Source organism: Gorilla gorilla, chromosome 17, assembly GCF_029281585.2.
Source record: "Gorilla gorilla gorilla isolate KB3781 chromosome 17, NHGRI_mGorGor1-v2.1_pri, whole genome shotgun sequence".
Taxonomy (NCBI): Eukaryota; Metazoa; Chordata; class Mammalia; order Primates; family Hominidae; genus Gorilla; species Gorilla gorilla.
Window position 1 is genome coordinate 76,040,792 of NC_073241.2, and position 26,979 is coordinate 76,067,770.

Genomic DNA, 26,979 nt, shown 5'->3' on the forward strand with positions numbered 1-26,979 from the left:
ACTGCCACCTACAAGCCAATGAGAAAAACCTGGAACACATTCTTCCCTAAGAGGCCTTAGAAGGAAACAACCCTGCTGACACCTTCGTTTCAGACTTGTAGCCTGCAGATCCTGAGACAATACATTTCTGTTAAGACACCCTATTTGTGCAGCTTTGTAAAGGCAGCCCCAGCATATATGTAAAGCTATATATGTAAAGCTTTACATGTGTGTATATATATATACACATACACAGCAACCTGCATACTGTGTATATATACACATATATACATGTATACATATGTACATATAGCTACACACATATGTACAACTTTACATATATATGTATAAACACACAAAGGAACGTGAATATATACATATACACACACATAAACTCATAAGAAAGTAACTTCAAATATAATGGCATAGTTAAGTTGTAAGTAAAAACTGTTCTAGACACTTGATTAGCAAAACAAAAAATCTTGGCCCTCACGGAACTTACATTCTAGTGGAATATTAATAGTTGAGCATATCAAGGAGTGTAGGTCAAGTGGCTGGGGGAAATGCCGCTGACTGGCAAGATTACACCTACATTTCCAGGGCAGAGAGAAGAAAATGAGTTCCCAAAGATAGAAAAAGACATGTTGGCACAATAGCCAAGAAATGGAAGAGACTGTGTCAACTGCAGATGTTGAAACTAGTAAAAATCAAGTCCAAGAGACTTGGCAATTAGGAGCACATTTGACTTCAACAAAAATAATTCCAGGAGTGTGATGGCAGCTGAGATTCTAGCATGTAAACTACTTGCCAGCGACTTTAGGAGATTACCCAAGTCACTCTGTTGCGCCAATGTGACAAAACCCACCCTGAATAAATCCAACCTTTGACTGCTTCCACAACTATGGCTTCAACAATGGGCATTACTGAAGAAAGCACTGCCATTTAGCTATCACTGTTAAGTCTACGGTGTCCAACTCACCGCTAGTCCATTCTCTAATTCTCCAGGATTGCTATTTCAAACTAGCTGTTATACTCATACATCATCCTTACCTCCTCCTTGCTTCTGGAACCAATAACATCAATCATATGGTTCTCAAAGACATGAAAGCCAAACCACTAAGTAACTCTTTTAACTCTCTGCCGTTCAAATGACACACATGCCTATGTCCACAACCATCCCTTCATCTGCCTTTGATCTGGATCCCAACTTCCTCCTCCTGTTCAGGAACCTTGGTGTACCAATGATCTTAGTCAACCTCTCCTGCACCTCCCGCATTTTTACCTCTACTGATTCCATCTCACTATCCTATTAGCAGTTAAACATGAAATTCAAGTTTCTTCCACTAAAAAAAAAACACAAACAACAACATCAACAAAACACGCCAGGCACAGTGGCTCACACCTGTAATCCTAGCACTTTGGGAGGCCAAGGCAGGCAGATCACCTGAAGTCAGGAGTTCAAGACCAGCCTGGCCAACATGGTGAAACTCCTTCTCTACTAAAAACACAGAATTTAGCTGGGTGTGGTGATGTGTGCCTGTAATCCCAGCTACTTGGAAGGCTGAGGCAGAAGAATTGCTTGAACCCAGGAGGTGGAGGTTGCAGAGAGCCGAGATAAGACCACTGCATTCCAGCCTGGGCAACAGAGAGGCTCCGCATTAAAAAAAAAAAAAAAAAAAATCCTTCAACCACATATAATTCTATTGCTGTAGCTCTGCCTTTCGTAACAGTTTTTAAACAGTTGCCCATACTTGCTACTGCATTTCTTTACTTTGGGGTCCTCTCCCACCGCAAACTAGGTAGACCCTGATCACTCCACTGAAATTGTTCTTGATGAAATTACGATACGGCCTGGTTAAGAAAGCCAAAGGAAGACAAAAATTACCATAATTCCTCATTTATAAGATTCATATTCCTCCCTCTCCTACATTTTAATAGGATACATAGTGAAGTACTTTTCATTGACCAATGAAAGCAATGGGTCATAGTTTAATTAGCAGGTTTAATTTTTCTTTAATGTCTTACAATCAGGTACTTAGATTCAATAAAATATGGTGGTATTTTAAATGAAAGTTTTTTTAAAAATGGATACTTACTTTTTTAGGTTGTATCAGCAGCTTTTAACTCCACTAACCACTTGCTTCTTGAAATACTCTATTTTTTGGCCTCTGTAATACCACGTTATTTTCCTTCAGTCTCAGCTGCTCCTTCTTGATTTCCTTGTGTTCCTTTTCCAGTCTTCTTTTCTCACTCATCAACTCCTCTGGATGAGTTCATCCACTTTCATAGTTTCAGTGCTACTACCCATCAATTGGTAGGATATGTCTATAGCTTGTCAAATAGCAGGTGGGCATGTCTTTCAGACATCAGGTCAACTGATTTTTGTTCCAGTTCCAAAGTATTGAGTCTAATAATGATTTGGGTCAGGTGGCTAGCCATCACAGTGAGGATTAATTATGTTTACAATTATATTGTATCACTCTGTGTAGTGTACCTGACCCAGATAAGGTGGTCCTCAGTACATAACCTAGAGTAGATCATATGAAGAATTTCTCCAGCCTTTTATACACAGTAGGGTGGGTCTACAAGGAGTTGCTTACACTTCCAGGTTTAATACACCTACTCCCACATTATTATCCCCACTGTGCACTGCTCTACCCACCCCTCATTAATGGCCCTTGCCCCTGTAAGTTTTGGAGTTCAGAAGGTGAGTATGCTGCCTTCCAACACCCCAGCATCCATCTCCCGTACCACCTACCCTAAACATGCACCTCCTTCTGTTTTCCTCTCTTGGTGAATGCTTACTGCTGAGGTATTATATATTCCAAAGGTATTGAATTTCCAGTCAGCATAAGTCAAGTGCAAATGGTTATCCACCATTTCTTCATCCACCAATATTTACTGGGTACCTTCTATGTAGCCCATATCATGTTAGGCTCCGGGATGCAAGTGAAAAAAGTTATCACCTCTGCCCTCATGGAGCTTACAATCTAGTAGGGGACACACACAATATGCAGGGATTATTTTATGTATTAAGAGTATATAAACCAGGGTACTGGGATAATAGTTAGGGAACACTTGCTTTTTAGATAGAATGATCAAGAAAGGCCTCTGAGAAAGTAGTTAAAACTGGATTTGAAGCCTGACTCCTCAATTACAAGCTGCATGACCTTGGGCAAGTAAGTCGCTTATCCTCTCAGAATCTGTTTCCACATTTGTAATATGGAGATAATCATACCAAACTCAACAAATTCTCATTACTACTAATGATCATGAAAACTCTTCAATGTCTCATCACTGTTTTACAAGGCCCTTCACGATCTATCTATGCATATTTCTCAATATTCCTTAGCAAACTTCCAGCAATTGTAAACATTTTTGGCCCTCTTTTTGGACAAGCTTTTAATCAATCCTCACATTTCTCCACATTACTTCTATTAAATCATTGAGGTGCCTCATTTACATGCTCCTGTAGCACCCTATACTTTGTCTTTTACCATTAACATTGTAATCTCCCTATTTCCCACCTCTGTTGACGCTACTGGAGCACAACTTTGGTGGGGGCAGGATCCTGCCTTGTGTTCCAAGTGCCTGATACAATGTCTGGCACCTAATATAATCTCAAATACTGGATAACTGAGACCATTTGTAAGCCAAGAAAAGCAGCAGTAGAGAGGTGAGAGACATGGAGATAAGAGAGGGGAAGTCTGACAGAGGAAGGTCCTGAAGATGACAGGAGGAGACCAGAGTCAGTTGGCCTTAAAGGCCTACCTCATTCTCTGAAACTGGAAACAAAAAAGGATGGATGTGGTCATAGGTGGGGAAGAAATCATGCTTTCAGACTGTCCCTTCTGTTTGAATTAAGCAGCAAAGTCATCTTCTGAGAAGGAAGTGGCCTGAAAAGAGGGCAATAACATTTGTTATAACTGATGAGAATGGGCAAAGGAACTATGCTACGTCATGTTGGAGGATGGATAGGTTACTGAGGATTTCTTCAAGGCTGCAATAATGAAAGAACAGTCTGGACAAGTAGCAAAGAGGAAAACAGAAAGCGTGGTTCAGTAGAAGAAAATGCTGGAGGTAAAGTAACCAATACCTCACAGACCAACTTGGATAAATCATCTATAGAATGTTCAAGATATTGAGAATAATGACCAGAATCAAGTAAGGCAAGGAACACTGTGAGTCAAAGCTTCCAGCAAATCAAAGGGAATGATCAGGCAGTTATAAAACTAGAGGTAGCTGATAGTATAACCTCTTGGCATGAGCTTCAGAGGCAGAGATTTTTTAGAGACGTGTAACGATGCAGTAGGGGGGAAGGACAGCAACCACTGTATCTTGAGATATGTAGAATGTGAACACAGCCCACGCTGGTGTGAGCTGTAGGGTATGGCAGGGCCTCAGGTGGCAGCCAAATTTGTAATGGGCAAGGCAGTGAAGAGAAAAATCAAAAGAAAAGGCTAAGATGTAGCCAAGTATGGCCTAGGAAGGGATCAGTGACTGGGGCGTGACTAGAACATAACACAGAATGGAGATAAGTGAAGGCAAAAATGGATGACAAGGGAGGTTTGTACTTTTATTTAAAAGACTGCAGAAAAGCCAGGAATGAGCCTCATGGATGCTTTATTTCTGAAATCCCATGCTTAACATTCATCACTGTCTCCCATACATGATTCGTCTTCACTCTAAACTGCCTCCTGTCTCTGTAGATAGTGCCATTAACATCCAAGTTACCCAGGCTTGAAAAACGGATGAAAAACGCACTCAACCCTTACTCCTATATTCAGTCACTGAATCTTGAGTCTTCCTTTGAAATGGCTTCAGCATCCACTCCTTCCTTATTACTCTGGCCATCATCTGAAACCAGTTCTCATAATTTTAAGTCTAGATTCCCATATCAGTCTCCTAGATAGCACAGCTAATTAACGTCACTTCAGTTTACGCAGAGAGCTTTTGGGGTAAGTCTAGGTCAGACTCCCAAGTCCACTACTCATTCACTGTGACCTTGGGAAACTTACCTAAACCTGTTTCATTTGTAAAATGGGGAATAACACCACTTTCCTCTGAGAAGCCATTGCAAGAATGAGACATTCTTGGAAAATTCTTTGCACAATGCCTGTTACTGGTTTTTTTTTTTTTTTTTTTTTTTGGTCTCACTCTGTCACCCAGGCTGGAGTACAGGGTCATGATCCTGAGTCACTGCAACCTCCGCCTCTCAGGTTCAAGCAATTCTCATCCCTCAGCCTCCCAAGTAGCTGGGATTACAGACATGAGCCATCATGCCCTAATTTTTTGTATTTTTAGTAGAGATGGGGTTTTACCAAGTTGGCCAGGCTGGTCTCAAACTCCTGGCCTCAAGTGATTTGCCTGCCTTGGCTTCCCAAAGTGCTGGGATTACAGGCATGAGCCACCATGCCCAGCCTAAGAATTCTTGATTTTTGGAACCTTGATTATAAGCTGCCTGATGTCTGGAACCAAAACTTCTGTAACACTCTATTCCACGTGTACTTACAAAACACTCTAAACATTTATTAAACAGTTTGATGAAGGCCAAAATAAGAGGCATGTGCTATTCTACAACACGGTAACACTCTTCGTCACTTAAAATAATTAAGCTTTGAGAACACAAAATAAAGCTTTTTAAAAAAGCCATTCAGAAATAGGAAGCAGTTTGGGAAATGATTGTGCTATGCCAATCAAGAAAATGTTGTACCTCAAACATCTGAAGGTAGCAATCTGTTTTTTTCTTTCCCTGCAGCTACCCTTATTGGAAACATAAGGGAATATAAAGTGAAAACAGGCAATGTTTGCCTGTTTCTATAGCTTTTAGCCTTACCACTTTTCAGTTTGGGGATGGAATGCCTTTGGCTCAGTAGATTCTACTGGCTTTGGGGAGCTCAGAAAGGCCATAATGGGGCCTATAGGAAGAGGAAAAAGAGAGCTGACCTCTTAAGGGCAGGCCTTAGGTACAAGAGGCTTTTTTTAAAAAGTGACAAAACTTTTGAACTAAAGATGGAAAACGTAGTCTGACAAAGAATATTTGTGCAACTTTACAGTGCCAGTAAAATCATATGAAAAGCTTGGATAGCCATACGTAGGTGTTTCTGAAACATGTCAGATTTTACATATATATATATATATATATTTTTTTTTTAGAGTGTCTTGCTTTGTTACCCAGGCTGGAGTGCAGTGGTACAATCTCGGATCACTGCAAATCCTCCGCCTCCTGGGTTCAAGCGATTCTCCTGCCTCGGTCTCCCAAGTAGCTGGGACTACAGGCGCCTGCCATCACACCCACCTAATTTATGTATTTTTGCTAGAGATGGGGTTTCACCATGTTCCATGTTAGCCAGGCTGGTCTCCAACTCCTGACTTCAGATTATCTGCCTGCCTTGGCCTCCCAAAGTGCTGGGATTACAGGCGTGAGCCTCCACGCCCGGCCCATGTCAGATATGTTTAAAACTAAGAAAGCTTGGGAAAATCTCTGCCAATGATCTCCATATCAGTTAACCCCGTTCCATAGAGTCAGAAAGGCAGAGGGTCTTAGTGCAGATGCCTGCATAAAGATAAAACGTTGCATGTTCTTGGAAAATATGGCTAGACCACCCTTCCCATACCATCTAGCTGCAGTATAAATTAACATACCCATGTGGAAAAGTGGTATGAATCAAGAACTACAAAAGTGTTCACATACCCTTGACTAGAAATTCCACCTCCAGTATTTTATCCTAAGAAAATAATTTATACACAAAGATATTCATTGTGGCATTATGAGATACAATCTAAACTGTTCAAAATAAGTAAAGGTTATATGAAACATGGCACATCCGTAACAATGGAGTACCATAAAATTAATAATAGTTGACACAGTTTTAATGACATGGAATAATGCCTGTAGGTTGAGAGGAAAAACCCCAAGATATAAATTACACTGAGAATGATGAAACTAAGTAAAAATATGCAGAAGTAGCAAAGACACTGGCAAGGAATATGCAAAAATATCAAGTGATTTTTTTTCTGGTGACAGAATCATAGGCAATTAATTGTTATACTTTTCTGTATTGTCTAAATTTTCCACAATAAGCATGTACTACTGACATAAACAGAAAAAACAAACATTATTCAACCAGGCAAGCATTAAAGAATGGACATTGTGTACAGCTTTATTTCTTTCTTTTACGAATTGCAGGTTCCTAACAAAGTAGGGGTGAGGGGGGTGTTACAAACCAGTCACTAGGCAGGAACAGTAGACTCCAAAAGCAGAGAAATGCTTAATTTTCTTCTACCTGTTTCACCACATTCATGTAGAACTGTAGTAAAAAAGATGGTGAATCAGGCTGAATCAATCTAAATAACAACTTAAGGCTCCCAAATCACATGAACCTAGGACCACTAAATCCAATGTCAGACATGTTTAAATGGTGCACTGCTCTACATTTTTCTATTATGCAAAGAGCTAGAAAATAATGGTAGTGTCATTATAACATTCCATGAAAATGGAGAAAATCTTTCAGGAAAAATTAAGAAAATAAAAATGTTTACTAAAGAAAGAATGGTCCGGCTAAGTGCTTTTTTTTTTTTTTTTTAAACCAACTGAAGGCCAGAGAAATGAAAGGCATACCCGTGAATTAAATTAATGCTTTAAAAAAATTGACTTTACTTAAAATACAAACAAACGTCAACTAATGAATACTTTCTTGGCAGAAAAAAAAGACAACTTGGCTGGAAATGCTGAGTGTCTTGGACTGGTCTGAAGGAAGAACATCTGAAAGGTCTGAATATCAAAGTCAGAACAGTCTCTGGTCAATCCTACTTTGCTTAAAATCCAACATTTTACCTTTCTTCAAATTCCTCAAGACTAAGGAAAACTTGGTTTTATACCAAGAATTATGAATCAACCTACATTTGCTATCCCTTACATCACATTTTCATTCTAGCTTTTCTGAAACACATTACCAGATAAATGCCATATAACCTAAATTCACCTCAATGCTTTCATTTTGCCTTTACAATTACCTTAGGACAGATGCCAGGTTTTTATAACTTCAGGCCAGAAAATCCTCAAGTGGCTCACCTAATTGTCAGAAAGTGAGTGAGTGACAACAGACCTCAGGCACGAAACTATTTTCAGCACCAATTACACTGTGGGGGGGTTACCAGAACAAGAAAAGGCCTTCATAGTTCTAAGTGAAGAAAGATAAAAACATTTTATTTTGGCCAGGCGCGGTGGCTCACGCCTGTAAATCCCAGCACTTTGGGAGGCCAAGGCAGGCGGATCACCTGAGGTCGGGAGTTCGAGACCAGCCTGACCAAAATGGAGAAACCCCGTATCTACTAAAAATACAAAATTAGCCGGGCGTGGTGATACATGCCTGTAATCCCAGCTACTCGGGAGGCTGAGGCAGGAGAATCGCTTGAACCCTGCAGGTGGAGGTTGCGGTGAGCCAAGATCGCACCATTGCACTCCATCCTGGGCAACAAGAGCAAGACTCAGCCTCAAAAAAAAAAAACAAAAAAAACTGATTTTAGGAGGCTGACAATTACAGTTCATTTCCTAAGATATTCCAGACAATCACTGGTTGGCTGACAGAATCTAGGTGACAGCTAAGATCACCCCTCTGAAACTCCCTTATATTTGGTTAAGCAGAAATCTGGGCTAGCAAAATAAACTACTAGAAAGTCAGGGTCTGGATAAGAAACAGTGACCACATTAAAGGCTGACAGCTTAATAATCATGATGTTGCCATAAGGCCAAAGTCATAAAGTACTAATGCTCAAGACAGATAAACAATGTAAGCCCCAATTTCAAGATGATAAACTTCAAAGTGTATTTTTTAAAATGCAAGTTGCCTGTATGAAATAAATTAAAAATTTATATGTAATTTCAGTGTAAAACACCAAAACCGAACATTAAAACTGTTCACAGAAAATAGAAAAAAAAACAAAAAAAAAAATCACAATTATAAAAGCACAGAGGTATCAGTTATAAGAACCAAGTAAATAAACTAATTTCTATTAATATTTTCATTTACTTTATAAAACTTTGTTGATTAAATTGGGGGAGTCTCTGACAATCTAAAGGGTAACAAAATAACAAATATACATCATTTCTTTATAAGTCATACCACACAAACCAAGTTAAATTTTTTCTATCTGATTACAGAGTCAATAAATATTGCATCTGTATTTAGAGGAGCAACATAAAACTTTATTAGAAAGAAATACTATATCTGGACCAAAAAACTGCAACATGGTTTGGAAATCTAATGACTAAGAAGGTAAACTGGCAACTATGTGCAACTACTGCTCGTAGATTCGGGTTTTTTCCCCCCCAACATCTTTAAAATAAGCAGCCCCCACAAAGGGATAATCCATTGAATAAGGAGACGATGTAGCCAAAGAAGGGATTTGTGGAACACCATATGAAATTAAATCAACATAAAAAGAACACACAAAGGCCATGGAAACTTGAGAAGGTGAAAGAAAAAAAAAAAACCCCCAAGCAAGGACAAGTCAGCTCCTTGGAGCTGCACCAACTCTTAAGTAGGATGTCCCTATTCTAACGGAAATTGATGAGTCCACACCTGGGCACTTCAGTTTGAGAAATCAATTGGTTGGACTGGCCATTAAAAAAAGGACTTTGTTTTTAAGGTAGATAAAGCTTAGAGAGAGAAAGCTAAACAGAAAAGTACCAAATCCTTGCGAACTCAAAAATGATTTAGGAAGTCAAATGAAGCAAACTAAAAAACTGGATGAAAATGTTTCTCTAAGAGTAAAACCCAGTTTTCTCTGTGATTTAAAATCAAACAAACACATTATAGAAGAGAAATTTTCAAAGTGCACCCAATAAAACCTCAGAGGTTCCCTGGAGTGTTTGGGGTAGCATGGATTGAGACAGGAAGTGGGTTCAGGCCCATCTCCCCCAACCCTTCTTCACTTTAATTCAAACATTTCTAATTCTCTTTTGTCGTTTGTAGTTTCAGGTAAGATATCATTTTAAAAAAATGAAAAAAAAAAAATCTAATGCTGTCCCTTTCCCTAAGTTTGAAAATCACTGCGGAGACTGAAATTACATTGGTGAGAAATATGATCATCATAAATCTAAAACACATTTTCTATGTAGTGCTACCAAAATACAAAGTTTCATCAAATATTTCACTACTATTCTGTAAAATAAATGAGAAAATTAAGTTACTGGGAAGAAATTAAATTTTGTTATTACCACCTCCCAAAATCTGCTCTTCTGCTGGCTCCAATATATCAATATTTGATAGTGTGAACAAATTTCTAACAAACATTCCAGTCACACTGTACCCCAAAGACATTTCATTCAATGGCTGCATAGAGTTTCTTTTTTGAGAAGGCAAGCCTCAAATTTATAGAAAACTCTAGAATGAAAAATGTACAATTACTAAAAACATAATAACACAGTTTATGTCAGGGCAGAATCTGCATAGTGCTTTTAAACATAATCACCAATGAAGAGTAGCCAAATCCCAGAACTTCACACAGCACTCATTAGCAAACAACGTCAAAGTGTAAATGATAAGCAGGAAAAAAACCAAGTAACACGAATGCCATTTTTCTTTGATGCGATCACGAAGAAAAGTGGAAATGCAGGACGAAAAGTGGAATCCAAGCTTTGGCCATGTACTGAAACTTCATTACTTCAATGAAACAGAGCAAATCTCCATGGAAAGGACTCATTCAGCAAACATTAAGTTCTTTCCATATATTTTTTTTTCCTTCACGTAAGGTTAAACAGAAGTTGCTGTCATTCTAGAATCAGTGATTACAATTTTTTTTAATTAGAAAAAAGGTTACTTGAATATTTACATAATTTTATTGCTCTTTAACAAAAACTTTTTTCACTGATTTGTAGACTCCATCCATTAACGTATGAAAGTGAAATCCATCTCTCAGGAAGATACAGTTATGGTTGAATGTATCTGATGCTGAGAGTACAGCATAATTAAGAAAAATCCTTGCATGTCATTTGGTTCTTGTTGCAGTCTTCTGTGTTCACCCCTCAGAAAGCAAAAGAATCCATCTGACTTTCAATAAATACCAAATTATTAAAAAAAAAAAGGAAAGTTTCCACAGAGTAGAGATCCAAGAAAAAGCAGTTCTGATGAATGATTCCCAGAATCAAGTGAGTCCTCCTTTAGTCCAATGAGATGATGTCAGGAATGTTACTTCCACTGCTGGTTATGACCCCTGTCTCACTCCTGCTGCTGGATGAACTAACATGAGTACTGCTTTCATGGGAGCTGGTGGTGGTGACAGACGTACTGCTTGCTGTTAAGGGTGAGGTGAGACTATCCAAAAACATAGGAGGACAGTACTGCTTGAAACAAACAATGATGCCAATGAGGAAGAGGCTACTTGATTTTAAATAAAGAGACTAGAAATTATTAGATATGCACAAGCAATAGTCATATATTTAAATCCCAGTGGGATTTAAAAATTGCTCAAAACTTCATATCTTTGGGTGGAAGGTGGCATGAATTTAGCTATTTTACATTATTTAGAGAATGCAGCATATATTCTTGATTCTCTCTAAACTTGTGGAACTTGTTTGCTGACCACATACAAAGGTAAAAGTACAACGTCAACAATAACTGAAGTCATTTAATACTAAATATTGGCCCTAATCTCAAAAAGAATTTGCTCCCTAACTGTATTTAGTTGGGTGTCAATTTTGAAAGAATTGTTGAGCTTACACCAGCATTTTTGCTTAATAACATTTTTAAAAGTATTTGTTAGCCTTTCCCGGGGTGAATTGAGTATCAAACAGATCCTTTATGAATGTTAAGGCTGACCAGCTGAATGATGGCATTGGACTCCTTTGTACATAAACGTAAAATACTTGTGTCATCAGAATGACAACATTCATTCTAAAACACAGACTACACGGTAGCTAGCTATCACAGGATCCTCAGGACAGAAAATTATCTCAGGTAATCACAAAGTTTTGCAATAAATGTTAAAGAAGATCTAACCTAATCTTCTCGTGATGCCTGCTTAACACCCCTTTCCTAGTGCTCATATTTCACAAGTCCCCTTACAATCCTGGTTACTGATCCCATTACTGATCCCAAACAAGTACAAACCTGAATGTACTACTCTAATATTAACAGAGGAGTGAAGAGAGACAAGCCAAAAGCATTATATCAGTGTAGAATATTTTATGTGAGAAACGACTGCACTGACTTTAGCAAAACAAGAGGTCTAGTGATATCCTGCAAGAGATGTTTTAAGTTTGTCATTAGTTCAACTGTATGAAAGATCAGTAAGGATATCTGATTCATATTCCCCATTCTAAAGATTATGCAGCTTATCATTAGAGACACTGGATTATGGAACAGGAATTTAAAAGTCAAGTTGTTTAGACTACATGATTTCCAAGGCCGGTGAATAAAACAGGAACAGCAGTCCCAGGTTTAAGTTGCCAGTCAGAGGGACAGCGACAAGTAAAATTCAGACTGCCCTTCAAAAGAACAAGTTATTTAATGCTTTGGATAGATAACTGTTTTGGTTCATCAATAAAATGAATGCCACATACAGAGTCAAGGGACATTAGTTACAGGGAGAACAGTTCTTAAAGAGCTTCCAAGGAGCTCTAAAGATGGTTGAATTGTTCAGTATTAAAACTCTTTTCTAAAATCAAATCAATTTCTAACTTTCCACTAAAATTGGGGGGTAAATCTAGAACAAAGCCCAGAAACTTACATTTTATTCCTGCTACCTCTCAGGTGGTTTTTGATTGCCTTATAGGAAAAAGATACTCATTCATGAAAGTTGTGCTAGATGCTACAGTGCTGCCATCAACAGGCTCTGTGCATTGAATTCTTAGTAGTATTCAGATTGCAGCCACTTAAGTTCTAACCCTGCATCCCTTATTGTAGCTACAATGACAAGAATTAAGGGATAATATGGAGGTCAAGTAGTAAAACCTAAGGATTCTATGGCAAACTGAAGGCCCCACATCACCCTTCTACTACTGACTCACCAAATAACTTAGACCACTACTAAATATACAAAACAGAGCTATGAAATAAAAACCTCTAGGTTCCAAGATAATTTTTTTTAAAAGAACTGGTCACATAAAAATTAGTAATCCTCACATCTGAAGAATCCATTTCCTAGAAAAATACATAGACACTTTCACTAGGTACCTTTGTTATATATACTGCTGTAATGAGGTCAACTCCGAATGATAAGAAATTCCTCAGTCTGCACATTACCTTGGGCCCAAATTTCTGGTGTTGTTCATGTAATCAGATACAGAGTACTGAAAAAGGAGGCTGATACAGGACTTGTGCTTAGCTGACTGAGCAGCCCATGAAGCAGTGACCCGTGGTTCTTCCTCTATCCCTCCCTATACTCAAGTCCTCTCGAAGTCTTTTGTTCTATGTCATTTTCTCCCTTCACTTTTCTCATGCCTTCTCCTCTGCTCTGCCTCTGCTATAAGCCTGTCTGTGCAATCCAGGCTCACTGCAAGGTCTTCATGTTGGGACACCGAGCTACTAGGGTTTCTCATCTTTGACAGAGAAAATGGGGATGATTGACATATAGCAACTTTAAACTGGGGCCTCCCCAAAGTCCAAATCTGAATGTCTTTAAAAACAATGAAGAATCAAGTTAATGAGTCAAGTCTGTCTAATCAGGTTTAGCTATTGATTTTCTATATACAGAATGTTTTAGCTAAAAAATAAAACTATATTTGTAAAATTTTAACTTCTAGCCACCCAGCACTGCTTCTATTCATTCTAATCATTCAAATGCTTGTAAGAGATGCCAACTGATTAAGCTAAATAAAACAGAATTTAAAATTTAGATATTAAAGACAAAAATCATAAACTGAAAACAACTTTATTCCTTCAAATAAAATTGCGAAATATTTGCACAGTACTTCCTTTCCATCAATGTAAGTAATTCAGAGATGACTGTCCTGATTTTATGCAACTGGTCATTTTTAGTTAGTATGACATAACCAACAATCAAATACAAATTAGTTGCTTAAATTCAGGATACATACCTGGGGATCAACTGGAATAAGGGAAAGAAAATCCAAACCTAAAACAAAAATGCTTTGTTAATAGTTGTCTCATATTTTGGGAGACCAGAATTATTTCCCTAAATCATCTTTATCACAAATCACAAAACATTTGTGGTAAGTGCTTACCACTCTGTCACAGAGAAGTTCTATACCATGATCAGTGATATTTGAAGTGTTTAAAACCCAAAGATGAATATATTCTCTGATAAAACAACTGGAAAAACTAGCTCCCAGAGACTCAAATGCAGAAGTCCAAAAATTTCCAGTGAAGGACTAGTCAAAACAAATATTTCCCCCTTTGCCGCTTAACAGAATGAGAAGCAATAAAAATGATGAGCTAATGATCTGGATTTGAACCATCTAAAAAAAAAACATACTTAAGCTCTTAAGATATTTCACATTTATTTTTCAGAAATACAGAGGTTCATCTAAGGATCGCTTCTTAAACAGATGTCTATTTCAATGACAGCTCTCTGTCCCCGCTGTCCCCACATCAAGAGCAGTACATAGTCCAACGCTCTGCACAAAGCACACACTCGGGAATTGATGCGCTACCAGGGTTATCAAGGGTTACTGGGTTCTGAGCTAATCTAATTTTCTGAACCAGAGAACTGTAATTGTCCAATTTGATTTTAGAAAGAGGAATGTGTAAAAGGTTGTCCAGTAATATACTTTTGACGTATTCAAGTAATAACAATAAATAAAATTTTTAGGTCTGAAAAGTCTAGTAATAAACTTCAACATCAGTTCACCTAGACCTCCCTGTGTGACTAAACTCTCTTTAATTATTTCAAAACATTAAAAAAGAAACCATAGGTCATTAAGACAGGCCAATTTCTATTCAATTCCGTGAATTTTTATGCTGGCATTCAGAGACACCCCGAATATAACCACCACACAGAGAAAGTCTGACATTATGCTTTTATGCAAAATAGAGAATAGCAGTGGGGACATTTAAAATATTTACTAACCAGTATGAATTTATAACTCAAAAAATTTAAATATATTTATTCTCTTATAATCTCCAAATAAGGGTATTACAAAAATGCTTATCAAGTGATACAAGCTATAGCACCAATCATTTGAAAGAAATCATTCCAACGATTTCTAAAGCCTTTTTGAAAATTGTTGCTACAGATTTTTTTTTTCCTTTTTTTGGGAGACACTGAGTCTGCTCTGTTGCCCAGGCTGGAGTGCAGAGGCACAATCATAGGTCACTGCAGCCTTTACCTTCTGGCCTCAGCTTCGCAAGAAGCAGGAGCTACAGGTGTGTGTCACTATGCCCAGCTAATTATTATTATTATTATTTTTTTGTAGAGAGAGGGTCTCGCTATGTTGCCTAGGTTGGTTTTAAACTCCAGAGCTCAAGTGATCCTCCCGCCTCAGCCTCCCAAAGTGCTGGGATTACAGACATAAGCCACCGCACCCAGCTTGCTGTAATTTTTCATTTCATATGTCTGTCACTAGCTATATGACACGGTGGTTTGAGCCAATACTAAACCAAAGAGAATTACAACAAACTTTTCCAATGACTTCTCTATTAAAATGATAATAGGTGAGATATCTCAATAAGCAGATTTTGTCTTCATATTAATAATATTCAATAAATCCTCTCCCTGCTTGTGCCAAACAATTCAAAATTTGTCTAGCCCTTGTAATACCTTCAGAGTTTTGCATTTTCAATATTTCTATTATTAAGTAAAAAAAGTTTATTGGAACATTTTGTTCTGCTTCAAATGGTATAACCGTTTTCTTTTTACAGTAACTTCTATCTTTTCAGTTTTTCAGTTTTCTTCATTTTTACAATAGCTTCTACCTTTTTATAGTTTTTCAGTTTCATATGTTCAATCACCTTTAATATTTGCTGTATCTCTCAGTTCATGTTAGTAACTGAAACCTTTTTATAACGCTAAGTATTGACAATGGTGTTGGAATATTGTGTACTGAAGCCAAGCCACTCAAAAATGCTCATTTTCTAAATGTTCAACTATTTCAATTTCAGAATTTCAATTAAAATACGCAAGCTTGATATAAAACAGTTTGAAAATTATATCAAGCCTGTGTATTTATTTTAATTGAAATTAAAAATTGAAGCTCTATCACCAGAGAATACCCACTGAGGATCCTATTTTTGTTATTTCAATTCCAGTTCTTCAGATGTACTGTAATTCTCTTTGATGATTTCATCTGTGCGGTAAATATAAAGTTTATTTAGAAAACAATTAAGAGATTTACTTATCTGTATATTGATACCTCATCCACGGAAAATTGAATGTGGTGACTTATACAACACCATAATAAAATACCTAGAAATTTTTCTAAAATATTGGTTGGAATTCTAGATTGTTTACCAAGCATTACAAGGGTGCTGTCTATATAAAACCTGTTTAATGTAAATATTTCTCTCACTGAAACCATTTTTTTCTCAAGTACTAACAGTGAAGTTTGATATGGTATTTTAGATGTTATTCTTTCTAACAAAAAATGAAACCATCAAAGTCTTCTTGCATTTTACATTTTAAGCAGAATATTAAAACTCTTATATGAAATCAAGTTTCATCAGTAGTGATTAAAATTTTACTGCCTTGTTTCGTAAGTTTAGCAAAATGCTGTTTCTTATTTCACCATAAGTTTCAATTGCAGCGTGTCATACTGATATATTTTTATGCCCTCCGAAGTATTTCATGGTTGAAAATGCTCAATTACTTTTAACTAAAAAGCAGGTAGTGTTAACATTATTTTATTAACACTGATAAAATTTTAATTTAAAAATTTTAAGTGCTTCACTGTGAAATTGACTCATTAGATTTTTTCTCATTGATGACAACACATTTTCCTTATTTGAGTCATAAACTTTTAACAAAACATAACTGCTACATGATTAAATATGTAAATGTTTAGCACTTTCAAATTTTAATGATACAACTTTTGAGCACCATTCGCACCTGACAATATGGCACTAGCAATAATAAGGCAGTCATATTTTTCCTTGAAATAAGCTGTTTTCCACTCCATAAATACAAATTATTTGTTTTATTTTGTATTCACTGTTGCACAGTATCAGAAGATGTTCCAAGCTTCAGTTCATTATTAATATCATTTCTTCTTTGTTCTCCTGCAGATTCAGAAGATTCATGTTTATGATGTTTAAAAGGAATGTTAAGAAATGTATTAAAACTTTGTTATCTCTCCATTCTTGGTGTTCTATTTAATATTTTATTATAAATTATTAAGTTTATCAATACCAAAACTCTTCACAGTATGACTAACTACATAAAAATTATGCATAAAAATAAAACCAAATTACTAATCACAAAAGAGCACATTAACAATAAAATCAAAGTAAAACTAAACTATTTAGATATAGTAACTGCTACATAATTCATACATGATGATAAACTAGCAATTCTTCTAAAGCAAAATAGATCCTATTCTATTCAGTTATCAACTGGTAAGAAAGCTTTTCAATAATAACAACCAGTATCACCATAATTGTTAATATTGGCTAAATATCAGCCTTGGATATTAGTCTTGTTTGCTCAATATCAGCTTGAAACACATTTTTACCAAATAGCCAGTTCAGACATATTTTACTGCATTTTTCTCAAGTTTGCACATTTCTAAAAAGAAATAAAGTCTCACTTTATGCCCAAATTTTGAAATAATGTAAATTTCCCCCAATTAAAAATTAATCCAGGTTCAGAGAACTGAAAAACTAACAGGGCAAGTGATTGGTAAATTGTGTCTATGCTACTGCTAAACGGTAGGATCACTTTAATGAAGAGAAATGCTCATTACCTTTTTTCAGGATTAATTTTTAATTCAAGGTCTTTAGGAAACAAATCCTTTCAGAATGCTTGCTTATAACACATACTGAGATGACATGCAGACACTCTTCCAACAACCCATGTTACAGCCATAAAAGGCAGTTGGGAATTAAGAATCTCTGAATTTCCATCTTTGTCACCGACATGAATCCTCACCTGTACCTTAGCATCAGACTTTGTATATACTTTACAAATACTTTACAATTTGTGCTAGCTGGGTCTACAAAGAACTTCTTAAAATACCAACTCCCAAATTACATGTGGAGTAACTATATCTAAGAAGCAAAAATTAACTTTAAAAGCCATTTTTTTCAATGGATACTATAAAATGTCTATTCTTTTCCACTAAATTTTATTCACATAATCTAAACAAATTTCAAGTAGCAAAATTATACCGAGCCAATTATCAATTGTTTCAATAACATAAACTTTCACCAACAGGATAAGCATTGTGCTTAAAATAAAGACCTCACTAAGGGGAGAAAAAAAATAAATCATAGGTCAAAATTAAGTTCATAAACCTAGAGAAGAAAACTAGTAACAGGAGGAGAGAATTGTATTCCACTAAAAGGGCCTTCGGAGAGAAGGGAAGTCATGAATGTACTGGTTCTAACTTGCTCAAATATAATTGACAGAAGTGTCTGCAAAAGCAATAGCTATGGAGAGGGAAAAAGAGTAAAGGAGGGAAGTTTAAATTTTGTAATATGGCCTTGGTTGCAGAAGTCCTGATACTAAGGTAATTCTAGCAACCTTAATATTTTACAGTAGATTCCCCCTTATCCAAGGTTTTGCCTTCTGTGATTGCAGTTACCTGTGGTCAACTGCAGTCAGAAAATATCACATGGAAAATTCCAGAAATAATTCGTAAGTTTTAAATTACACACTATTCTGAATAGTCTGATGAAATCTCATGCTGTCCTGGCTCCATCATGCTCCATCCCACCCAGGACATGAACCATTCATTCTTCTGTCCAGTGGCTCCCAGCTTTGTCACTCAGTAGCCATTTAAGTTATCAGATTAACTATCTCAGTACACAGTGCTTCTGTTCAAGTAACCGTTATTTTAACTTAATAATGGCACCAAAGTGCAAGAGTAGTGATGCCAGCATATTGTTATAATTGTTCTATTTTATTATTAGTTATTGCTGTTCATCTCTTACTATGCCTAATTTAAAAATTCAACTTTATCATGAGTATATCTGTATAGAAAAGAACAGTATATAGGGTTCTGTAATATCTGTGGTTTCAGACATTTACTGGGGGTCCTGGAACTTATCCCCCGTGGATAAGGGGAAACTACTGTACATATAAAAGATATCCCAAGTATTAAGCCCCACTCTAGGGAAACAGATGGTAGACCCTATCTTTGTAAGGAGAATAAAATCCACAGCTCGTAGGAAAAATCAGCCCCAAACAACATCAATATATTCTGAAGTTCTGATGAGCTACCAAGAAGAGTATGAGAAAATATTCTCCCTTCACCTGTGAGGTTCTATAATAAAGAAACCAAGAAAAAGTCTCTAAGTACAAATTCTTCAAAAGGGAGAATAAAATCTCTAACATTTCCTATTCTACTATATTTCTTATCACCAGGAATCTATAGATTGCTCTGTAGTTAAAATAACAACTGGATGTGATGTATAAAAACAGATAAGACCTTTACCCGAAGCTTTCAAATTTCCTTAGCACTTCTACTGAAAATTTCAAAACTATACTGGCTTCACAGATTAAGATTAAAAAAAATAAACTTTCATTAAAAAACAAAAGAAACAAAAACACTCCACATACCTGGCAAATCTGATGACATGCTTGATATTGGCGTATGGTGGAATGGTACTGAGTAGTCTGTTAATGAAGGCGGAATAGCAGCAGGATCAACCGAAGTCACACTGGGCACCCTTACAGAAGATGGCTGATACATGAGAACCCTGTTTTAAATAGCACGGGAAATTACAAACAATCTGGCTGTTAGTTCACAGGAGAGAAGAGCTGCACCACTGGGCATTCTCAGTCGTTCGTTCACCAGTTTCAGCACAACTATATGGCAGCTACTCACTACACAGCACTCCACTCTACTCTCCTCTCCCATAATAGTCTTCATTTTAACATGAACATATCTTGGCTCTCAACAGCAGCTGCGACATAAGAGCAAGTTGACGTTCAAACACAATGTACAGTGCTGGAGTGAGATATAACACTTTCATCCACAAATAGAAATAGACATCACTTTTATTAATATGTATGTAATATGTATATGGGTATCAGTGATTTTATCTATAAAGAAATTTAAAACTAACATAGAAGATCCCTAAGGTTTGATTTAAATCAGGGAACCTTGAGAAGTGAAGCTACTCACTGTAGCACAATCCAAATTTCTTCAAGTCTAACTTGAATTGTATTAATTATTTGCAATCTTTCCTGGGAATCATCTGAGCAAAATTACCCAATCTTAAAGCCGACCAACTTGATGTCAATAGGCCACAATCAGAAACGAGGATGAGTGTTCAGGATTTAAAATATAATATCCAGAAATAAAAATGCTGGCTACCATGATAGCACCTACCAGGTAGGTGAAATCCTAAAAGAGTTTATGATTTTAAAATTGGCTGTTCATGCTACCAAAAATACAAATTAAACATACGTAATAAATACTTCACAATTGGTATTATATAAAACTGTATATACACTATAGAATTACTTTATAATTTCAAGAAGCAGTGTAATTAAACATACTTTTGAAAAAGTTCAAGCTTAAACAGAGATTTTTTTTGCATTCTTCCTATTTAACCTGCATTTTCTCTTAGCCCAGGGTAAACAACTACAACTTCACAAGAAAGACATCCTTGAATGTATGTAGGAAACTGAGCACTGTTACTGGTCTTATGGTTGATGGTGGGAACCATGGTCACAAAGCTAGACTGGGATAACCTCTGGGCATCCTTTCCCTTTCCTGTTATTGCTGATTATTAAATATCAGTAATGAGAAATGATGACAAATTGCATGACATTCTTTGTACTCTGGAAAACTATTTCATAACCTCAATTTAAATGTCAAACCACTTAAATATGGATATCAATACAAATGTGGAAAACAGTCATCTTGAGAGTACATACATTGTTGAGTTGGCAACTATGTTAGTCTCAGAAAAGTGAATAAATAACACAGGTCAGAGTTCAGAAATCTTTGATCAAAAACTGATCCATTTAGGAAGCTTATGACATATAATATGCTTGAGGCAATAACATAAGCCTGGTATTTGAAAATACATTTTCCCGAGGTAGATAAAGACAGAAGGAAGTTATCTTCCAAAAATCAACCACATGTCTGTAGGTTAGAATCTGGAGATTTCTTGGCCTCCAGTGCTACTCGAAGACCTAAAACCACAAGCAGTATGTGAGCAATGTTAGAAAAGGCAGACTCTGGAGGAAAAAGAGAAGTTGGGAGGAGATAAAATAAGTTATATTGTATCTAAAGCTCATCTTTTTTGGAGGTTTGAAAACAGTGGTCCTCCACAGGGATCAAACGAACAGGACATCATCAAAAGTTTTTCAAGTAACATGAGACCACCTCTCACACACAAGAGTTTATATGAGAAACTGGAGGAAGGACACAGTGGGTAAGGAGGAGAGAGAGACTGGGGTATATGTGAGTGCTGGGGAGGGGACTAACGAAGTGGCTCTGATTACTCTGGCTGTCTCAAAGTATTAATATCTTATTGTTTTAAAAATGTTAACAGGCAGGCTTTTGAAGACCAAATATATATATAAAGTTTCATTTAATTTAAAAAGTTTCTACTTAAGAGTACATTTAGGGCCAGGCAAGGTGGTTCACACCTGTAATCTCAGGTCTTTGGGAGGCCAAGGCAGGAGGATTGCTTGAGCTGGAAGTTTGAGACCAGACTACGGAACATAGGGAGACCTTGTATCTACAAAAAAAAAAAAAAAAAAAAAAAAAAAAGCCACATGTGCTGAAGTATGCCTAAGGTCCTAGCTACTTGGGAGGCTGAGGCTGAGACTGCTTGAGTCCAGGAGGTAGAGGCTGCAGTGAGCCATGAATGCTCCACTGCACTCTAGCCTAGACAACAAAGCAAGACCTCGTCTCAAAAAAAAGTACATTTAACCTATCGTGTTTTTTTTTTTCTCTGCCACTGAAAGAAACTAAAAGACTTTCTGGTATAAGAAAAAGCTAATGAACGTCTTTCTCCCACTCCCCCTTCTCTTCCTTTGCTATTTCACACCGGAGATTTTCTTTTGTTTTGATCCTAATTGCCCTTTCAACTTGAAACAGACTTACACGTAACAACAATAACAGAGCTCCCTTTCCTTCCCTGACCCTTTGACTTACATCTATAAAAGGAGTCAAGTGAATGTACCTACACACCTGTCTGTCACTACAGTAACACCTAATAACTGTACGTGTCCTGTCACTTAGTAACATGAAACTTTAAATGAGTAAATAGCTACTCCTTACTTAGGCAACACCAAAAGGTTGACTGTCAAAACATGTGAAATGTGAAAATCCAATGGCGGTACAAATTAGTAAATCAACATCTAAAACCTCAGCAAACATATGAAAAGCTAAACTACTTAGTGTTGGTTAATTCCCATTACCTGAATGTTGCAACCATTAATACAAATTCAACTTTACATAGAATGGCTTAAAGTAGTCATTAGTTAGGATTATCAAATTACATACTGGGAGCAGGTTTTTGTTATCAAAATCTTCACAAAGACCACATTCAGAAACAAAATGATTCTAAAGCCTATGCAAAAAATAGATATGAGTAACAGATTCCATGAAAAAATGTAAATGGCTATGGATGGTGAAATGATGGATGTAAAAATGTGATGCTATATGTTAATAAAAAGATTTAAAGCTTTTAAAACTTGCTACTGCCTCTTCATAGGATTGGTAAACACACACAGATACGTGTGTGACCATTTATATTTTAAACGTTTGTAACTTTATCCATAATATCACAGCACAAAAGTGAATTGCTAGAATGCTGCTATATAGCAAATATTAGTATTCTGGATTATATGCTGGATCAGAGAATTGCATGAAACTCACATTTGGCTCAGACTTGGATGTCTGAAAACAGGTTGACCATTTCTATTTATAACCCTGAAGTTCACTGTATGCTCCCACTTTATGATCATAAAAGTATAAAAAAGATGCAATTTTGCTACCAATTCTTAATGATTATCAATCTGGAGACATATAGATTTATCCTTATTATGTTTCCTGTCTTTAGAATACCTTCTTATTAAGGCAAAGCAACCACTCATTTTTCAGAAGGGGCATAATATGTAAAATTATCTTTTAATATGGAAAAACATCAGAGGTTTTCTAAATGTCTTAAGATTAACATACAAGTTTCTTCTGACAGGTATTATAAGACTGCATTTAAAGACTCCGGTTCGTAAGCAAAGAAAGGGAATAGGACTGCCATCAAAATGGCAATGATTCTCTCTAGGTGAGATATTTTTTGCTTTCTTCTTGGTGCTTCGTAAAATTGTTTATAAGAATAATTTTTACTAAAATAATAATACCTCTTAAAAGATAGTTGCTCACAGGCCAGGCGTGGTGGCTTATGCACTTTGTAATCCTAACACTTTGGCAGGCCAAGACAGGTGGATGGCTTGAGCTCAGGAGTTCGAGACCAGCCTGTGCAACATGGTAAAACCCTATGTTTACAAAAAAAAAAAAAAAACACAAAAAAATTAGCTGGAGGTGGTAGTTCCAGCTACTTGGAGGGCTGAGGCAGGAGGATCACTTCAACCCAGGAGGTCAAGACTGCAGTGAGCCGCGATCACACCACGGCATTCTAGCCTGGGTCACAAACTGAGACCCTGTCTCAAAAAATTAAAAAAAAAAAAAAAATAGTTGCTCACATAATTTCGGGGCTGTAAATTAGAGTAAGTTTTCCTGATTTCTCATTCTCTGTTCTTTCTCATTTGCTTACTATCTTTGATGGCCAAGAAATCCTATGATAAACTTACACAGCACAGGAAAACCATAAAAACTCTAGATGCTGAACTACAAGAAAGGATATGAAAAGGAAAACCAAGAACAAAGTCACAAAAGTCTAAGAGTAGGAGGGGATCATAGAGATGATATAACTATAGCATGAGCCTCCACTATGACACTGTGACAGGTGGCAGCCACTCTAACACAGAAAATACGACTTCGGGACAAAAGATTAAATTTCCTAGTATTCAGAAAGCTCCAATAGAAAGTTTATCCATGTATCTTTAGTCCACTGGACCTAAATCTGGTAATAAAGAACAAACTTAATCCAGCTAGTCATTGTCTCCCTTTTAAGAACTACAAGGTGGGTATCAAATAATCTCTTCTCCTGGTTTAACAGCTTCAGTCCTTAAGATCCACTCATCCATCTTGCTCCAGATTCCACTATTCACCTTCCCGTTCCCCTGCTCTGGCCATACTCATTTGTTAATACCATTCTTGATGATCAGCACTGACTGAAATGCTCTGAGAGTCATATAGCCTAAAATGGAACAAAACTGGCATGGTATGGATCCTGGACACTATGCTTATTTTATTAATGCTAAGAACAAATTGATTTCAGTGGTGAACTCTTCAAACCATTAACTGAAACCTGACATTTGAAAGAGTTTCTATCAGAAATGGCAATTAATTTACTGAAGGCCTTTCCAACATCCATGAAGATGACTACAAAGTTGTCCTTATGACAAGATCCATCTTATCAACGTATTTCCTAATATTAAAGCACTCCTGGGATAAACTCTAGTTGGTCACAGATGTCATTTTAATATATAATTAAATGATTTCCTAAGACTGAATTCAGAATTTTCATTTATCTTTCTATGTGAGTCTGTTTCTTAAGAGTTCTTCTGTATATTAATGTGTATGTATGTCTAGGTTGGGTGTTAAGGGCTACATCAGCTTCATGGAACGAACTAGGTAGCTGTGCTTTATACAGACTTTTAAAATAAACTTTCATGTGTTGCTGGTTTAGTCACAAATTTCTATCTTATACTTACCAATGTTAGTTTTTGTTTTCTTTTCAGCCTAAATGAGGAACCTTAACATTTATCTCTATAGTAGCTGATCACAGATGTAAACTATCCTTATTCCTCTGCATACTGAGGTCATTTCAGATTTTGTCGCCCACTGTGTATGTGCCATCCCTCCTGTTTCATGGACTTACCAAACATAGATAAAAATGTAGTAAAGGACAGAGGGTAGACCCTTGTGGCATGCCACCAGAGACATGCTCCAAGATCACAACAACTCATGAGTCAGCATCACTAGGCATGACCTCTCAACCTGGCATGAATTCAGCCAACTACAGTACTTGCAACTCATGTTTTTCCACTATATTCTAAAGCGTATCATTACAGAGTAAAATCCAGAAACATCACATCTAAGCATTCATTCCCCTTCAAGATACATTTTGAACGTAACCATTTCAAAATTATAACTTCATTTTCTGTTTATCATTTAAATTACAGATGTACCAACCAATTTGTCTCAAAGGAGCAATAAATGATTGGCACACCAGGAAAAAATCCACTTGAAATACTTCCTCATTTTGTTCCACACACACAAAAACCCCACCTCATTCTAATTAAATGGGTAGAAGTAAATATATGCCTTTAATATATGTGTAAATTATATCTGGAAATGTAAGTATTTTAACAGCAAAGAAGGCAGCTGAAAAGGTTTAATTCTTAAAATTATAAAAATAAACAATGTTGCAAAACGAGACATTTTTATATAAAATGTCTAAACAGGCATTATAGAGACAAAAAAACGATTGCCTAGATTTGGGGTGTAAATAGGAATAAACTACAAAAGAACATGAAGAAAGTTTTTTGGGTGTTGAAAATATTCTACTACTGAATCATGGTGATGATTGCACAGCTCTATGTATTTACTAAAATCGTTGAATTGTGCAATTATATACTTAAGATGGGTACATTTTATGCTATGTAAATTATAACTCAGTAAAGCCATTAGAAAACCGGACCAAGAGGCCAAAAAGATGACACTAGCGAACCCAAGTTTGAAAGAATGCGTTCGTAGACAGCCAGGAGAACTCTCCTGTTATCTCCTTTTATGGTTCAAAACCTCTCTGAAAAAGCAACTACTGTTAAATACCCAAACCTGATTTTTAATGCAGGTCAGTAATCCCTTCTGCCAGATAACTTACAGAGAATCCATGCTAAAATTCAGGTAGAATGCCATCCTACCCACCTATATTTTGCCCTGGAGAGGGTGAGAAGGGAAAGGAATCAATTTTTATTGGGAAATTACCACATGCCTGACACCAAGGCTTTCTTTCATCTCATTAAAACCTGAAAATGATCCTGTAATATAGGCGTTATTTAGCTCCATTTAACAGAACACAAAAAAGAGGCTCAATCAAATTAAGTATTTCATCTAAGATCACAGAACAAGTAAGCGATGGTGTGCCAAAATTGGAATCCATACTTGTCAGATTCCCAGTTCCACACTCCATTACACCAGACTTTCTCATCTGGTCTGAGATGCCAAATTTCCTTACAAACAGGTTCAAGAAAATAACAAAAAGTCTCAGGTAGGAAATAAATACCTCACACGCTCACTTTCCAAAGATGTAAATATTTTCTCCACCAAAATTTGCTTCCTATAAACAATGTGCTTACTCGAAAATATTTCAACTCAACAAAGGCAAATTAAAATAGCCTTCTACAGTTATGCCATTTCCCAAAGAGACATTTATAAATCTATCCAAGAGCAATTAGTTGCAAGGGTAATGAACAATAGTGAACTATAAATTAACAAACCCTTTGGTTGGGCTGCTTTGTGTTTCTGACATAAAGATGCATTTCCTTTTGGCAGGAGGGTCTTCCTCTTCGTCAGAAGAGCTTTCTATTGTAAGATCAATAACATCTACTTTCTTCTTGCTTGCCTCACTGGCTACAGTCACTGAACAAGGCTTACTGAGGACGCTTGAACCTGCATGTAAAGAAACAAAAGGAAAAAAAAAATTAAAGGTATAACACAAATAAACTCTAGTGGTAGAGTCTAGTATATTCAGTATAGTATGTTCCTGACAACATATAGCCAGTGAAGCCACA

At 36.6% G+C, this 26,979-nt stretch overlaps 1 protein-coding gene across 14 annotated transcripts in view; it reads right to left on the reverse strand.

Moving 5' to 3' along the window:
• The window catches only part of PIAS2 (protein inhibitor of activated STAT 2), a 159,421-nt gene that overhangs the window by 43,111 nt on the left and 89,331 nt on the right, over positions 1–26,979 (reverse strand). For 3 of the 14 annotated variants that reach the window (XM_031003690.3, XM_031003692.3, XM_055368772.2), the window contains 4 exons: positions 26,686–26,857; positions 19,657–19,796; positions 14,021–14,058; positions 9,166–11,326 (listed from right to left, as the gene is read on the reverse strand). In XM_031003690.3, coding sequence (XP_030859550.1) covers positions 11,144–11,326; positions 14,021–14,058; positions 19,657–19,796; positions 26,686–26,857 — 533 coding nt within the window. In that variant the 3' untranslated portion in view covers positions 9,166–11,143. Of the gene's footprint in view, positions 1–7,116; positions 7,290–9,165; positions 11,327–14,020; positions 14,059–17,059; positions 17,157–19,656; positions 19,797–26,685; positions 26,858–26,979 lie in introns of those variants that run through there. The other 11 variants (XM_031003697.3, XM_055368776.2, XM_055368775.2 and 8 more) reach the window with 8 other exon arrangements.